General features: G+C 44.2%; 1 protein-coding gene across 1 annotated transcript in view; it reads right to left on the bottom strand.

The window, feature by feature from the left end:
• The window catches only part of DSCAM (DS cell adhesion molecule), a 763813-nt gene that overhangs the window by 613153 nt on the left and 131972 nt on the right, over positions 1-18688 (bottom strand). The window contains exon 4 of the mRNA XM_042956621.1: positions 3714-3860. Within this exon, the coding sequence (XP_042812555.1) occupies positions 3714-3860 (147 nt within the window). The remainder of the gene's footprint in view (positions 1-3713; positions 3861-18688) is intronic.

Below are 18688 nucleotides of genomic sequence, written 5' to 3'. Positions count from 1 at the left end.
GATGCCTTTGCTGGAGCTGAGAGTTCACTCAGAAAAGCCCCTGGGTCCCTGGGACCTCGGTGCTGTGTGAGGCTGCCCCCACTGCTGCCCGGAGGAGGGAGGCCCCAGGCTCAGCCTCTGAGCCTCCCTGCCTCCTACGTGTGGTTACCTGTGCCCTGCCTCATGCGGGGACCTGGCCACCAGCAAGAAATGTAATCCTTCCCCACCAAAATCACCCAAAACCCGTTCATTGATTAAGATCCCCAATGCTTTTAACCATTTTGTCATCTTCAGTGGCTTCATGACTTCCTTCCCTGGGCATTTTTGACAGCCTCACTGGGTGGGGGCCAGGCGCTGGGAGCAGGTGCACCAGTTACATTACAAGGTTAACTTCCGGACTTCCTATTTACAGGTCATAACGCTGCATCGGGGCCCTGTTCTCAGGTTAAACTCCTTGAGAATGAAAACAGCTCTAACTCACTCTCTTTCTGTGCGTGTCTCAGTCTGTTTCTGTGTCTTTGTCTCCCCATCTCTTTCTCTGTATACAAACGTACACACACACACACACACACACACACACACACACACACGCCATGGGAACCACACTGAGTATCTTGGGAATACCTCGTGTTTGATGAAATGGCTAGCTTATAAACCAACAAAAACTTGCTACTGAAGTATTCCTTGATGAGATAAAAGCCTATACTATATTGGTTTTTGTGGATACTTTTGTGGGGAAAAAAAAAAAAGGCCAAGTGCTTATCCATGGTACACATTGTTTTCAAAATTTTGCCAAAGGATAAAGCTCTAAGGCGTGACTGAGGAGACAAGGGTGTCATCAGTTCCTGTTAGGAAGACACCAGCTTTGGGTTTGCATATCAGCACCCTCTCCCGCTCGCCAAATATAAAATTCCTTTAATTTAATTAGGTTCATGTTTGAAGAAAACAAGTCTATTCACATAGATTGCAAAAAGATGAAATCTGCATGGGTAAACCGCTAATTAAAGATACCGAGGGGGGTTCCCGGGTGGCTCAGTCGGTTGAGCGCCCGACTCCAGCTCAGGTCATGATCTCTCAGTTCGTGAGTTCGAGCCCCGCGTCGGGCTCTGGGCTGACAGCTCAGAGCCTGGAGCCTGCTTCAGATTCTGTGTCTCCCTCTCTCTCTGGCCCTTCCCCTGCTCATGTTCTGTCTCTCTGTGTCTCTCAAAAATGAATCAACGTTAAAAAAAAAAAAAAGATGCCTAGGAAACATAAGAATGCACACATTACATTTTTAATGTATAACCTGTATTATTAATATTTATTAATGTTATGTATGTAATAATAAATTAATAAATATTAATATATTTTAAATATATTTCATTTCACATATAATTATTTATATATGGTATATAATTTATATATAACATATAATTATTTAATATACAATATTAATATATTTAATAATAAATTGATAAATATCAATATATAACCTGTATTACAAACATATAAAACATACCTATCGATATAGATGTCTATATCAACAGGTATATAAAACCTTGGTAGATATTTCTATCTCCCACTCAGATCTCCAGTCGTTCTCTCCTGGGCACGTCTCATTCAAGTCAGACAGGTCATGTGACTGGCTTTGGCCAATCAAATATTCACAGAAATGACATATGTCTCCTCAAGTAAAAATCCATTTGTAATCCTCCCCTGTTCCCTCCCCCTCCACGGCAAACCCCAGAAGTTGTCCCATGGCTGTTCTATGACGGTCGCACCTCCCTCAGCCCAGGCCCCTGAGTGTGGGACACTGCAAATACCGTCCTGCATTGTCCCCCTCAGTGAGCCCACGGGCCCTCAACAGGTGCATGTGACGGCCCTTCCACTCTGGCCTTGGGCTCAGCCAGACGGACTTGTCATCAAATCTCTCCATCTGCCATTCAGAAACTAAAATGACCTCTAAACAGAAGCCAGTAAGACCATTCACCAAACACAACAAAGAGGGGGAGCCTGTCTGGCTCCAGCGGGAGCACGTGTGACCCTTCATCTTGGGGCCCTGAGCTGGAGCTCCACGTTGGGTGCAGGGATCGCTTAAAACAAATAAATAATTTTTTTTTTAAAAACACGACAACTGGGGCGCCTGGGTGGCCCAATCGGTTGAGCGTCCGACTTCAGCTCAGGTCGCGATCTCACTGTTGGTGAGTTCGAGCCCCGCGTCAGGCTCTGGGCTGATGGCTCAGAGCGGGGAGCCTGCTTCCGATTCTGTGTCTCCCTCTCTCTCTGCCCCTCCCCCATTCATGCTCTGTCTCTGTCTCAAAAATAAATAAACATTAAAAATTTAAAAAAATAATAAAAAATAAAAAATAAATAAAAAACACGACAACAAATAAAAGTGCACAGGTGAGTCCATTCTGACTACGTGTAATCATATTTCAGTCATTAAGCCTACTATTTTTTCAATACTTTAAGTTAAATCATGGTGGTTTAGACATTTAATGTTCACTGAATGAAGTTAGAGGGAGTCTGAGCTGAACGTGTTAAGAAAACCTGAAAACCTCAATTACGTGATAGTTTACTGGACGTACTTTAAAGACCAAAGATGTAATTTTTGGTTTGGACTTTCTAATGGTTTTGTGGTTTGTCTGTTTTTTTTTTTTTAATGGTCCCTGAATAGTAACCTATACTGTCTAGAAAACCAAAAAGCTGAAAAGCATAAATGCTAGGTCACCATGAGAACTGAGTTCTAATTTCCTATCTCTGTAAACGGGCAAAATTTTGACGGTATTCAAGAGTTGCATAAGACGTGTGTGTGCACATGTGGACATGCATCCACACAGACATACAGAGGAAAGCAAGCATTTATAATCAGCTTTAGCTGACTTGGTACCCATCATCGCTCTTCTCCAAGACCAGCCCATAGTCACTTACTCTCCAAAGACGAGCAAAACAGGAAACGTGGGTACTGCCCATAGGGCCTTTCCAGCTAAGCAGCAAGGGGGCAAGAAATCTACTTAAAAACCATGAGAAAAGAACTAGCACATCTTAGAGGCTAAAATTTCAGTCGTGTCACTTCCAGGTTCCAGAAAAAAAACCAATAAATTATGTATTTGATATATATGTATATATAATTTTTAAATAATAAATTAAAATAATCAAATAATAAATTAAAATTAAATAATAAATTAAAATTTAAATAATAAATATTTAATATAATAAATTATACACATATATATTATGTTATATATTTCACATGTATATACATATATATATGTATCTCAGTGCTGAATATATATTCTGAGTAGAATCTTCAACAAAGAGATCAGAGACATCACATAGCTCTCAAGGCGTCTGAAAGGGTCACAACATTCGAAACCAGAGCTTCTGTTTGCCAGATTATAGTTGGAGGCTATCAGTCCTAAGCATATTACTGATGACTCTCCTAGACGCAATAACCATACTGCCCTATTTTCAGCAGCAGATATAAGCCAAAATTGCCTCAGAGAATAACATGACGGTGGTACGCACAGTAACTCATTTCTACCCGTCCATCAGTCAATTCACTGAGGAATGTCTGTATCGAGTCGGGAAACCGATATAAAGCACTGATGTCACACAATCATCAAACAGCATCAACCAGACGTAGGCCAATTCTTAGCTATGACGGACACATAGCCAGAGACCCAATTCAATACCTGAAACGAGCACTGAGAAGGTGAGCCCGGCACCCTGCGCCCCGGACACGCCCAGCCTACCTGAGATGAGTACCACGGTGTCTTTCTCCCATGAGACCACGGTGACGTATGCCTCCACCGAGGAGGGGATAATGCACTTGAAGACCGCAACATTGCCTCTCATGGTTTTCTGGTCCTCCACACGGACTGTATAGGGCTCCCGTAAAACTGGAAGGCAAGGAGAGGACCGTTGGTAAGACCTTGGCAGGGGCTCATTCTGGGACAACCTCATTCAAATATACGCATGGTTGCTTACATATAGTGACTGCATCGACTACAGTTATTGCGAAATAAATTAGAGAAACCTGCAGTTTGTGTCTTGAAAACTTTCATTCCCTGGACAAATGCATTTTCCAAAGGGCAAGAGCATATCTAGAAACAGCTCATCTGCCCCCTTACATACACCTGGAAGGGAGAAGTAGCTTCTTCAAGGAGCCACGATCATAAGACACTGCTCTCCGTGTCCTTTGAGGACGAGGGAAGAATTTTCTGACTATAAAGAAGAAGGGGTTAAAAAAATCAAGAAAGGCAACCTCTCCTGAGAATTCTTAAAGACTATCTGATGATTAAAATAACTCCAAATAAGTAATCTTTTGTGCCAGCTGCAAAGCAGTTTTGGACACAATTATTCCACTTCCCGTGGCTTAGGGAAGGAGGCTGATGAGGAAGCCTCTGCCCAAGCACCTTAGGAGCACCCGGAAAACCTTCAGAGGAGACATCCATGAGCCAGATGTCTGGGTTAGAGGTGGGGTGGCAGTGGGACTCTTTGCCCGCCCTTCACGTCCACCTGACTGGGCTCACACCCAAGCCCAGCCACCTGCACAGTGAGTGAGTGCCCTAACCATCCACATAATGGGGATTTTGATGATAGACATCTACCACGAGGGCAATCATAATGACTCAGTCTGTTAATGTGGATACCGCACTCAGAACGGCACCTGCCACGAGCAGGTTGGGTGAAGCTACGTGGACCAACAGCCAGAACTGGATTCACGCCATCGCCTGATGTGGGGAGAGGCCTCTGCCTCCCGGATAAGGAGAAATCAGTGCTCTAATCCCAGCTGTGCCTCACCCCAGCTTGATAAATATGGAAGCAAGCCTCACTTCTGCAGACCTTTATTTTCCTCAGACTTAAAATGAGGGGGTTGGGACAGGAAGATTCTCAAAGTCTGAATTTCAGAAGTCTCTGGTTTTCTCCAACAGCCCCAGAGACAGCTTACTATCTCATCATCTAACCGGCTCTCTTGATGTTTTTAGTCATCTACTGGCCAAATGTGTGCCAAGAAAACCGGCCATGAAATTAACTTTTAAAGAAATTGGCATACCGACAAAAATAGGAATGAGCTTCTAAAGGGGAATCTCTTCATAGGCACAGGTGAATGCTCAAGGAGAATGATCTTTAAGACTGGCACTGGTCCTGTGATATGCATTTTAGTATTAGAGTATGCCACTACTCAGAGTACGGCTCCCCAAACCCCGTTGGTAATATCAGTATTTATTATTTTCCCGACCTGGAGAATTTGTTCATTCCCGTCTCAAACCAGAGAGATTTTCAGAGGTTTGGGACTTTTCTGAGACCCGCATCCCTGCACTCCATCGCGGTCCCGTGCGATGTGCCAGGGGGCAATTTGACACCTCTTGCAAAAAAGTCCACCGGGCACCAGCTCAGGGTGCCCAAGGGCCTGGCCTCAGAAACATCATCATCACACACAGGGGCAGGAGCTCACTTTGTACCGGAAAATACCTCGATAAATGAAACTCTGGGGAGAGTGGAGGTCTACAGTCATACGACGGAAAGAGGCGACAAAGAGGCAAAGTAACCAAAGTCATCAATGAACGAGAATTTGGGAGTGGTGGAGAGAAGAAGACAGAAGAGAGAAGGGTTGACAAGAGAAGGGAAGGACCGGACAACATGGCCAAGAGCCGCAGAGTCCCTCGGCACAGGGACAAGGCCACCTGAGCGAAGTGTAGGAGTCCAATGTAAGTCTGTGTGTTTGTAGGATGTTTGCTACAAGCCATAAAATCACTTGGGCTCCCCACACTTCCTGTGAACCCCACTTCACGCACATAAATGGCTCAGGTGGAGGAATTTGTAATGCAAATCAAAAACAGGGCGCCTCTCTCTCTGTCCCAGCCAGGAAGAGCAGGGACAAGGGAAGGTGCCCATAGGGAGACAGAAGAAGTGCCTTCCTAAAAGGCCTGCGGCCACGCACTAGGCCTGGTCACCGGAGCCACAAACATACAGTGACCAACTAGGGACTTGCCCTGTTTGTACCCAAAGTCCTGCAGCCTCGGAACCCCTCAGTCCGGGCCTCACACACAGCTTCCCGCCGGCCTCCCGTGAGCCAGGGTCAAATGTCTGGGACTTTTGTTCCTTCCAGCCCCCAAGCCAGCCCCAAAGAGCCCAGATCTCCTTGAATCGGGGCTACAAACTGGGTGCACCGCACCCCACCCAGCTCAGAGGGAACAGACGTCAAAGGAAACACTCCATTCCCTCACTAGATTCTTCCTTCTGCAAAGACAGACCACGCATGGGGCCTTTCAAAAAATTACTGTAGAACTTTTAAAAATGTTTGGCATACAGTCGATACTCAATAAATGCTTGGAGGATGAATACATAGACGTAACAGGGCTTCCTTTTACATGTACTTCTTTTTTTAATGATGTAATGTCTTTCTTTTTTTTTAATATAAATTATGGTCCAATTGGCTAACATATAGTGTGCACAGTGTGCTCTTGGTTTTGGGGGGTAGATTCTCGTGGTTCATTGCTTCCATACAACACCCAGTGCTCATCCCAACAAGTGCCCTCCTCAATGCCCACCACCCACGCTTCTAACCCTATTGTAGAATATACACATATTCTACATTTGACTCTGTAGTCATTACCTATTATTTTTAAAAAGCGACCCGGGTTTTCACGATAGATCTCCCCCTTATGAGTAAAAATGTTTACTCCTGAGGCCCCCACAGCTTAAGAGGCCAACACTACTATCGATCAGGATATACTTCTCATATTACAATACAAGTCTCCCAAGGTCACAGCGAGCCTCCCAGGATACTTGGGTAAATCTAGGCCTCACTACAACTAATTATGGGAACAGAGACCAGGCTGCAAGAGTAAGACCCAGGCAAACACTAAGTGTTATTTTAAACACGACTGACATTTGCATCACAAAATAGCGTGACCTAGGTCTTGCACCCTGGGTCCTAAGCTGGGCTCTCCCCAGAGCAGATAGGAGCTGGGTGAAAGCGGCTGATCGTAGACAGGATCCCCGGAGAACCAGGGAGAGGCTGGGGAAGGAGCACAGGGCAGGGCGGGCAGCTAAGCCAGAGTGTGACTTCAGGGCAGTCCCAGCCTCCACCTGATCCGAGAGGAGCTGTGAACGTGAGTCCCGCCTCAGAGCTCCATCATCCCGTGCCAGGAGCTGGGACTTTATCCTCAGAGCAGTCTGTCCCTGGCTTGGGACTGGTCCCAGGGCAAGGCATTCCCAGGCACTTCCCACTCTGTGTGTGAAGCGGGTCCGGGGCACGAACAATCTTCTGAAGACTGTCTGTGTGGGTTCTCAGCAACCAGCACGCAGAGCCAGGGGATCTGACTCCAGGGCTACTGACGGGAGTCAGCCTCAGTCAAACTTACCAGCTCTGAAATCTTGCCGTTGAGATCTAAGGCGGTAAAAGGGATCAGAAGAGACAATCTGCAGTGACGTGGCTTGGGGGGAAAATCAGGCGTATATAGTGAGCAGAGATCACACAGCTGGTGTGCCTTTGTAGGACCCACCCCTCCCTGTTAGATGTCATCCTTCCAAATGGAAAGACCCTTTCAAACCCAAGTATTAGTAAACAAGGAACAGTCTCTTTTCACAGTCTACCATGAAAATAAATTTAAGCAAGTCAGGCCAAGCACCTGATTCGTGGGGCCCAGGGCAAATTGAAAATCTAGGACCTCTTATTTACCAAGGAGGGGAAAAGTGCCATAAGGATCCTAAAACTAGAAAACTTGCTCTTTTTTCCTGTGGTCTTTCTCTCACCCTGCCATGGTGTTTTTCATTCGCTGCTCGATGACGCACTGCCTGGGGCACAGAACAACCACTGAGGCCACTAAGCAGGTGCAGGCCTCACAGCTGCTCTGGGCCACACTTCACCGGGCACACACAGCCCACCAGCTGCAGGGCTCCCTTCTGCCGGTGTCTGGGCAGAAGTGCGAAGCCCCAGCCGGGGATGGGAAAGACAATCTCCCGTCTCCATTGCCTCAACCCACAGCGATCAGGCGACCTCTAAGAGATTGCGGCCTCCGTGCTGGCTGGGGGAAGGGTGGCTTCTGCCATACCCCACTTGGGAGTGTCTGCACCCACTCCTATCCACACCCCACCCGGGCCCCGGCCAGGGGGGAAGGGGGCAGTGGCTGCTGGACAGGGACAGGGACAGGGAGCAGAGGCCAGGCAGGGCCAGGGCACCAGAGATCAGAGGGGCAGCAGTGGACACAGTGGGGTTAGGGAGGTGGAGGCTAAGTGGGGGGTCTGTGAACCCAGAAACTGGTGAGTGGGCTGTTGAGACCCCTTCTGGGGGAGGCGACATGAGGCAGGACCGTGTAAGAGCCGAGGCCCCAAGCTCCCAGAGCACATTCCAGTGCCCTATCACACTTCACTTACTAAACACAGAAAGATAAAAGCATTAAATGTTTCAAGATGGCAATGGGAGAAGTTTAACCCTAAGCTCTGGGACCTTCTCAGCACTGGGCCCTATGTGACTGAACTGCTCCCATCCCATGAGGTTGGTCCTGATCCAGACTCCATCCATGGAGCAACGGGACGACAGCGTGCATTTGTAAGACCCACCTACAATGGGGGACGATGGGGTGGAGGTGAGTGAGAGGAAAGTGAAGAATTGGGCACTGCGGGGGGGAAGGTAGGTCTGGGTGGCCTTCCTCCCCTGATGGGTTGGATTCAGACTGTTTCTTTTTTTTTTTTTTTTTTTTTTTTTAAATTTTTTTTTTCAACGTTTTTTATTTTATTTTTGGGACAGAGAGAGACAGAGCATGAACGGGGGAGGGGCAGAGAGAGAGGGAGACACAGAATCGGAAACAGGCTCCAGGCTCCGAGCCATCAGCCCAGAGCCTGACGCGGGGCTCGAACTCACGGACCGCGAGATCGTGACCTGGCTGAAGTCGGACGCTTAACCGACTGCGCCACCCAGGCGCCCCGGATTCAGACTGTTTCTACCCCTTTGATTTCTCCGTCCAAAGTGATAAACCACTAACAAATGCCCATGTGGGTTTCTCCGGAACACCAGAAGACTTAGGGCCAGGAGGAGGGTTGATGTCCGTCTTTCCTGTTTGGGAAATGGTAATCTGAGGCACAACATGACCTCAAGCCACACTAGTTTTATAGAAATTGGTTTTTTGTTCTATTGTATTTTGTAGCTGATTACTTAATAAATTAAGAGATATGCCTCAAACAATTACATCTTGAACACACCCTCATGTCAAGCACGGTCTCAGGGACTACGGAGATCCTAACCTCTATGGAACAATTAGCTGAAGAAGGCAAGTTCGGGTGGCAGAACTAGAAGAGAACAGAGATGAGGGCACAGGTGAGAGTCACAACAGGTAATAAGAATCTAGGGAAGAATTGAACCATGGAGCCTGTGAGTAGCTGGTGGGGAAGGAGGCACTTGAGCTGGCCCCGAAGGACAGGAAGATGCAGAGGTGGAGAGGAAAGAGAGAGGAGTGAAGGCGATATGAGCAGGGAACAATCCAGAAACTGTGAGGACTGGCCCAGTCCCTCTTAGCTAAACTGACTTCCCAACCGCAATTCCTATGAACAACCAACAACAAGCCCACAGAGACCTCCTTCCCTTCACCTGAAAATGGAAATACTATCTACCTTGCCTGGTCGTGCAGATTAAAATAGAGAATGGCCGGGCACATGGGTGGCTCAGTCGGTTAAGCGTCCAACATCGGCTCAGGTCATGATCTCACAGTTTGTGAGTTCGAGCCCCTCCCTGGGCTCGCTGCTGTCAGTGCAGAGCCTGCTTTCGATCTTCTGTCCACCCCCCCTTCCCTCCCCCGCGCCTGCTCGTGCTCTCTCTCTCAAAAATAAATAAAACATTTTTTAAAAATGTAAAAACAAAATGAAAGAGAGAATGTCTTCAAGTGCTTGGCACAATGTCTAGCACACAACCGTTGTATTCACTGATCTCTCTGATCGCTGGCAAGGGGAGCTGATCTGAACTACCTTAGGCTCAAAGAGAAGACACCTTTGAAGACATGACTGCTTTGGAACCTGCAAGTGGGCTCTGGGAAGGGCACCTCAACCTCTTCCTCTTCGATTCTGGCTTCACCCTTCTCCTCTTCCACAGACAGGCTTCCTCTGGCTTTCTGGTTCCCATGGAGGATGGAAGGTGCCCCACCCACCTGAAGGTCCCCAAGCGTCCTGAGGATAGATGGACACTCTCTCAGGACTTCAATTTCAAAATCAGAAAGCAGAGAAACCAATGAACCAGACTGGTTGGCTGCTCTCCCTCAGGACAATCACCTGTCACCAGAGGCTCAAGACTTTTTCGAGTGACATGGATGCCAAGAGATACTTAAGAGGCTTCCTGTGGGCTGGGCAGAGAAGCACGGAGGTGCCCACCGAACGTGCAGTCCCTATCAGCTACTGTTATTCTATTAACATCAAGGCAACTCTCTCAGGTGAATAGGTCAGCCAGATATTGGTACTTGCTTTGTCTTAAAACAACCTGATCGACATAAAATTGGCATACGATAAAACAGCATGTTTACTGACAAGTTTTGACGTATGTATACACCTATGAGGTCACAACCAAGATAAGGAACAGACCCATCACCTGAAAAGTTCGCTTGTTCTCTTTTACAAACCCTCCCTCCCCACCCCCACCCCCTTTCACAGGCTACCACTGGTGTGCTTTCCATAATTACAGACTAGGTGACATATTTTAGAGTTTTATATAAACGGAGTCATACAGTGCATACATTTTTATCTGGCTTCTTTCACTCAGCATAGATATTTTGAGATTCCTCCCCTGTTGCTGTGTTTACCAACACAGCACTCCGCCCCTCATCTGTGGTTTTCCTTTTCTTCATGGCTTCAGTTACCTTCGGTCAACCGAGGTCTGGAAGCACATGATCCCCCTTCTGACATGTCATCAGAAGGTCAATGGTAAGCCGAAGGCTACATCATGATGCGTACTTCACTCACCCCATTTCATGTCACCTCAGAGGCACTTTATCATCTCACGTCACAAGAAGGGGGAGGACACTATAATAAGACATTTGGAGAGAGAGACCATATTCACATAGCTTTTATCACGGCACATTGCTTTAATCATTCCGTTTTATCACTTTTGTTGTTAATCTCGGACTGGGCATCATTTATAAATGAAACTTTATCACAGAAATGTATGTATAGGAAAACACACAGTATATGTAGACTTTGTTACTATCCGTGGTTTCAGGCATCCACTGGGCATCTTGGAACACATCCCCCGTAGATAAGGTGGGGGGAGCTCTGTAATACATTCCTTTTCACCCCATTTTATGGTTGAATCACAATTTGTTTACTCGGTCATCTGTTGATGGGCTTTGACCCATTTTGGGCTATTACAAATAAAGCTGCTATGAATATCCATGTAAAAGTTTTGGCTTCCTGGATTTGCTATGTTTTATAATTTATTGATTTTGACTCTGACTTATATTATTTCCTTTCTGCTTATATTAGTTTTAATTTGCTCTCCTTTTCTTGTTTTAGGATAGAAGCCAAGATCAGTATTTGAGACAATTTTTAATTTCTAATTGGGATTTTTTAAACAATAAATGCCCCCCCAGGCACTGTTTTAGTGGTGTCCCCAAAATTCTTTCTTAGATATTGGGCTTCCATTTTCACTCCATTCAAAATACCTTCTGGGGCACCTGGGTGGCTCAGTCGGTTAGGTATTCTTGGTTTCAGCTCAGGTCATGATCTCACGGTTTCGTGAGTTCGAGCCCCTCATCAGGCTCTGTGGCACAGAGCTTGCTTGGGATTCTCTCTCAAGAGTGTCTCTGCCGCTCCCCCACTCATGCTGTCTCTGTCTCTCTCAAAAATAAACTTAAATAAAAATACCTTCTAGTTTTCCTTCTGCTTTTTCTTTTACACCGACTATTTAGAAGTGTGTTATTTAGTATCCCAGTATTTGGGGATTTCCTGGAGTTGGTGACTGCTAACTTAATTCCATTGCAGTCAAAGAACATATTTTATATAATTTTATTTTTAAAAAAAATCATCTGAGGGGGGCCCGGGTGGCTCAGTTGGTTAAGCGTCCGACTAAGGCTCCGGTTGTGATCCTGTGGTTCATGGGTTCATGGGTTCCACATCAAGCTGTCTGCTGTAAAAGCTTGCTTTGGATCCTCTGTCCCCCTCGTTCTCTGCCCCTCCCCCACTTGTGCGTGTGCTGTATGTCTCTCAAAAATAAATAAACACTAAAAAAAATAAAAAATCCACCTCGGACTTGCTTCATTTCCCATAATATGGTTTGGTAAATTTCCGTGTGACCTTAAAAAGTGTATGTATTGTGCCACTGTTGGATTCAATGTTCTCTATTTAAACGTCAATGTGGTCGAATATCTAACACTGCCCTTCGAGTATTCTCTATTCTTGCTGATTCTGTCTACTGCTCCTTAATAAAAAAGGGATATTGAAATCTCCAATGATAAAGTTTGACTTGTCTGTTTCTCCTAGAAATTTTACTTGTTTTTTTTTTTGTTATTTAAATTCAAATTAGTTAACATACGACGTAGTCTTGGCTTCAGGGGGAGAACCCAGTGATTCATCTCTTACATACAATATCCAGTGTTCATCTCAACAAACACCCTCCTCAATACCCATCAGCCATTTAGCCCATCCCCTCACCCACCTCCCCTCCGGCAATCCTGTTTGTGCTCTGTATTTAAGAGTTTCTTATGATTTACCTTCCTCTCTGTTTTTATCTTATTTTTCCTTCCCTTCCCCAATGTTATCTGTTGTGTCTCTCAAATTCCACATGAATGCAATTATATGGTATCTTTCTTTCTCTGACTTATTTCGCTTAGCATACTACCCTCTAGTTCCATCCACATTGTTTCAAATGGCAAGATTTCATTCTTTTTCATTGCTGATTAGTTTTCCATTGCGTGTGTGTGTGTGTGTGTGTACCACCACATCTCCTTTATGCATTCATCAGTTGATGGACATTTGGGCTCTTTCCATAATTTGGCCATGACTGGTTTTTACTTCATGTATTTTGAAGTGCTGACCTAAGGGGCATAAACATTTAGAATGGTCAATATCTTCTGAATTAAATGACTCTTTTATATTATGAAATGACCTTTAGCCCTGGTAATATTCTTTGCTCTGAAATACACTTTGATATTAATGTACTTACTCTAGATTTCTTCTGATATTTTTGATTAAATGTATTTGACTTGATGAGCATAATACATATTTTCCCATCCTGTTACCTTTAACATATCTGCATCTTTATATTTAAAGTACATTTCAGGGTGTCTGGGTGGCTCATTCAGTTAAGCATCTGACTGTTGATTTCAGCGCAGGTCATAATCTCACAGTTCATGGGATTGAATCCCATGCTAACAGCGCAGAGCCTGCTTGGGATTCTCTCTTTCCCTCGCTCTCTGCCCCTCCCCCACTCACATGCACTCTCCCTTTCACTTTCTCTCTACCAAAGTAAATGAATATTTTAAAAATTTTTTTAAAAATAAAGTACACTTCTTTTAAACAGTATTTTAATCTAATCTAGCAATTGCTGCCTTTTAATTGGGATAATTATAACATTTATATTTAATGTGAATATTGGTATGGTTAGGTTTAAATTCATCATCTTGTTATTTTATTTCTATTTTCACCATCTATTGTTTCCTTTTTCCTATTTTTTCATTATATGTTTAGCACTGAAATTTTTTTGAGTCGTTCCATTTTGTTCCTCCTTGATTAGCTTATTAGTCATAATTCTCTGTTCTGCTATTTTAGCGGATGCTGTACATCTTAGACTATACATCTGTAACTTATCATAATCTATAGTCAGGTGATATTATACAACTTCACATATAAAAAAATAACCTTACAATATTATACTGCCACATCTCTACTCCAGGCCTTAATGCTATTAATTACCATCCATTTTATTTAGACATACGTTACAAACTCCACAAGTTATTATTATTATTTTTGTTTAAATAGTCAGATGGTCTTTTAAAAGATTATAAATCTTTTAGAATCTATTACAAATACCAAAAAAATTACGATTTAAAGCCATCTACAGATTTCCAATGGCATTTTTCACAGAATCCTAAAATTTTTATGAACCATAAGAGCCCATGAATGTCCAAAACAATCTTGAGAAAGAACAAAGCCAGAGGTATCATGCTCCCTGATTTCAAACTATACTACAATGCTATAGTAATCCAGAAAGTATAGTACTCACACAAAAACAGACACATAGATCAGTGGAATAGGACAGAGAGCCCAGAAATAAACGCATGCATTTGTGGTCAATTAATCCATGACAAAGGAGGCAAGAATATACAAGGGGGGAAAGACAATCTCTTTAATAAATGGTGCTGGGAAAACTGGACAGCCACATGCAAAAGAATGAAACTGGACCACTTTCTTGCACCATATCAACACACTAAAATCAACTCAAAATGGATTAAAAACTTGAATGTAAGACCTAGAAACTCCTAGAAGAAACTCCTAGAAGAAAACATAGACAACACTCCTAGAAAAGGGAAAAAAAAACACAGGCAGTAAGCTCTTTGACATTTGTCTTAGCAATATTTTTTTGGACCGGTCTCCTCATACAAAGATAAGTAAAGCTAAAATAAACAAGTGGGACCACATTGAACTAAAAAGCTTCTGCAGAGTGAAAGAAACCATATCAAAAATGAAAAGGCAACCCACAGAATGGGAAAAGATATTTGCAAATCAAACATCTGACAAGGGTTAATACCCAAAATATATAAAGATCTCATAGCACTTAATATCAAACAACAACAAACACAAAAAAACAATCTGATTAAAGATTGGGAAGGCATTTCAAAGACATGGAGATGACCAACAGGCATATGAAAAGATCCTCAATATCATTAATCATCAAGGAAATGAGGTATCACCTCACACTGCTCAGATTTTCTATTATCAAAAAGACAAGAAATAGTAAGTGTTGGCGAGGACATAGAGAAAAGGGAACCCTCATGTACTGTTGGTGGGGATGTAAAATGGCACAGCCACCAGGGAAAACCGTACGAAGGTTCCTCAAAGAGTTTAAAGCAGAACCACCATACAGTCCAACACTTCTACTTCTGGATGTTTCTCCGAAACAAAAACAAAACACCAGTTCAAAGAGATATATGCACCCCTATGTTCCCTGCAGTGCTATTTACAATAGCCAAGATATGAAAGCAACCTACGTGTCCACAGACAGGAAGATAAGGAATATAGGGGGAGGGGGTGAGTGTGTGTGTATAAAACAGAATATTACTCAGACATAAGAAAAACGAAATCGTGCCATTTGCGACAACATGGACAGATCTAGAGGGTATTATGCTAAATGACATAAGTCAGAGACAGATAGCACATCAGTTTACTTATACGTGGAATCTTAAAAAAAACAAAACAAAAACAAAAAAAAATAGAACAAATGAACAAACAAAACAAAACAGAAATAGACTTATGGACACAGAAAACAAACTGCTGGTTACCAGAGCAGGGAGGTGAACTAGGTAAAGGGGATTAGGAGGTACAAACCTCCAGTTATAAAATAAATAAGTCACGGGAATATAATGTAAAGCACAGGGAACAGACTCAGTAATATTGTAATAACGTTTTGTGGTGATGGGTGGTAACTAGACTTACCAGGAAGATCATCTTTTAATGTGTAAAAATATCAAATCACTATGAGGTACATCTGAAACTAATAGGATATTGCATGTCGGTTATACTTTAATTCTAGAAAAACGTAATTTCTTTACCCATATAGCTACCATTGTCATTCTTCTTCCCTTCCAGCAGATCCAAGAACCCATCAGGAGCCATTTATCTTATGATGGTAGAACTTCCTTTAAGATTTCTACAAGCGCAGGTCAGCTGCTGCTAAATTCTTCCAGCTTTCGTGTGTCCAAAAAAAAAAAAAGCCTTTATTTCACCTTTATTTTTGAAAAATACTTCTAGCGGGCATAGATTTCTAGATTTACGAATTACACTTCCTTTCAGTATTTTAAAGGTGTTGCTTCTCTGTCTTCTCACATTGATTCTGAAGGGAAATCTGCTGCTGTTCCTGTTTTTATTCTTCCCTGTGTAACGTGTCTTTTTCCTCTGGCCGTTTCTAACATTTTGTCTTTAGACTGGTCCTGAGAAATTTGATTCTGATGGGCGTCGGTGGAATTTTCTTCGTGTACCTTGTGCTTGGGGTTTGTTGAGTTCCTTGGATCTTCAAGTTTATGGTTTTTATCAAATTTGAAAAATTTTAGCCAGTATTTCCACTCTTCATCTATTTTGTTTGTTTGTTTTCCCATCCATTCCTTTGGGGACTCTGTTTGTATACCAAGCTCCCCGAAATAATGTTTTCACTTCTTTTGGAATAGATTTTATTTTTTAGAGCCATTTGTAGGTTTATAGAAAACTTCCACAGAAAGTACAGAGTGTTCCCATGCACTCTCTTCACCCCACCCCTGCAGTCTCTCTCATGGTTATCAAGTTGCATTAGTTCATTAGTGTTATATACATTTGTTACAATTCATGAGTAGTTTTTATACATTGTTATTAACTAAAGCTCATAGTTTACATGAAGGTTCTTTCCATGCTGTGCAGTTCCATGAAGAATGTCATGTAGGGGCGCTTAGGTAGCTCAGTCGGTTAAGTGTCTGACTCTTGATTTTGGCTCAGGTCATGATCTCACGGCTCTCGTGAGTTCGAGCCCCACACTGGGCTCTGTGCTGACAGTAGGGAGCCTGCCTGGGATGTTCTCTCCCTTTCTCTCTCTGCCCCTCCCCCACTCACACTTGCACACTCTCTCTCTCTCTCTCTTCTCTCTCTCAAAATAAATAAATACTTAAAAAAAAAAAGAATGCCATGTATCCACCATTAAGGTATCATCCAGAACGGAGGCATCACTGCCTTAAAAATGTCCTGTTATCCACTTATCCGTCCCTCCTTTCCTCCCCTGGAGCCCCTGGAAGCCACTGATCTTTTTATTGTCTCTATAGTTTCACCCTTTCCAGAATGTGTGTGAGTGGGAATCACAGTTTATAACCTTTTCAGATCGGCTTCTTTCACTTAGTGAGATGCATTTAAGGTTCTTCCCCGTCTTTTCAAAACTCGGTAGCTTGTTTCTTTACATTGCTTAATAGTATTCCATTGTATAGATTCACCATAGTTTGTTTATTGTTAAAGAAAAAAATTGTAATTATTCTGATGCTTGTTAAAATGTAAAGGAAGACTTTATTCAAGACTGTTGTAATAGGACTCACGACTATTCCGGCAGGCTCGGAGAGAAATTTTTCTCAACTCCAAATAGAGCGAGGAGAAGTGGGGTTTTCTAGCCAAAGGGCAGAGTGTGGGTCTCAGCAGGAGGAAGATTTACCAAGAGGATACATCAAGGCCAAAGGTAGGACAGACTCACACATCAAAGTAAGAATGAGGAACGTGATCAGAACTACGAGTGGCCAGATGTCAAAGGGAGGGGAGGACTGAGTAGGAGTTTTACTAAAACTGGGCTGGGGGAGGGGCGCCTGGGTGGCTCAGTGGGTTGGGCTTCCGACTTCGGCTCGGGTCACGATCTCACAGCTTTGGGTTCGAGCCCCAGCCACAGTCAATGAAGGAGGAAACAACCACTAGAATTTCTTTGTACTTGCCCAAGGTCATACTGCTAGGGGCAGTATGGGCCCCTATTTGCTAGGGGCCGGGGTGGGGGGGGGGGGCCAGGGGCGGGCCAGGGGAAGTACAGCTCCATTCTGCATCCTGTCCTTGGAACAGAAAGGGGAAGAAGGTCTTTGATGTGCAAGGTGACCAGCCTTGCAGATTCATGTGACATTATGATAGGAAAAGGTATGATAAAACAGGCCCAGAGGGGAAGATTAGGACCGGAGGTCCCGGGGTGGGGGGAGTCCTATTTTGGAACAATGCTGGGAGTATCTGACCACAGAAACCCCCCTCCCCCACCCAGGCGTAAGGTTCCTCTTACGAATGTAACAGACCCACCTACTCCCCCTCAGGTTTCTCTCAGGAATGTGACAAAAGACCTAAGTATGGCCATAGACCACCCCTCGTACAATGAGAGCCAATCAGGAACGGACACCCCAGCACCTAGAGCCATGAGGCCCATAAGGGTGGGACCTGAGAGGGACCGAGGGGAAAGGGAGGGGGGAGGGCTGACCAGAACCTTCTACGACAAGGATCCTTGCCTGTGGTCCTGGGGCATTCACTTTCAAAGGGCCCCTCTCTGTAAAGAGAGCTTTCCTATTTTTCTTACTTTTCAATCTTACAGTCTAATAAACTTCTGCCTGGAGCTCATTTTGTGTCCACTTCATTCTTCTAAGCAGCGAGACTGTGAATCCTGGGTACTGACGTAAAAACTCCTGCAACATGACAGAGGAACCATCCCGCTTTGGTGACACCAACACCTAAGTCAAAGTCACTGAAAAACGTCAAGAATGAGAATTCCCTGAACCACCAAAGGAGGGATGATGAGGCCATTTTACCTAAAGGATTACTCCACAAAAATCCCAGCCCCAATCCAGAGGGACACTGAGGCACGCAGACCTGAGATGAGGCACCACCCGGGGGGCCAGCCCCCATTCTGCTCAACTCTACCCTATACCTGTCACTGGGTAGCGTCACCGGTCACCCACCACCTGCTCTTGCAAACGGCCATCCGGTTCTACACGAGCATCTACATAAAAATGGGGAAACCAGATTTTCAAGCATCCAATAAAAAAAGCTAAAAGAC

This window comes from Panthera tigris, chromosome C2 (assembly GCF_018350195.1).
Source record: "Panthera tigris isolate Pti1 chromosome C2, P.tigris_Pti1_mat1.1, whole genome shotgun sequence".
Lineage (NCBI taxonomy): Eukaryota > Metazoa > Chordata > Mammalia > Carnivora > Felidae > Panthera > Panthera tigris.
The sequence above is the reverse complement of the archived record's forward strand: the minus strand, read 5'-3'. Positions and strand labels throughout refer to the sequence as shown.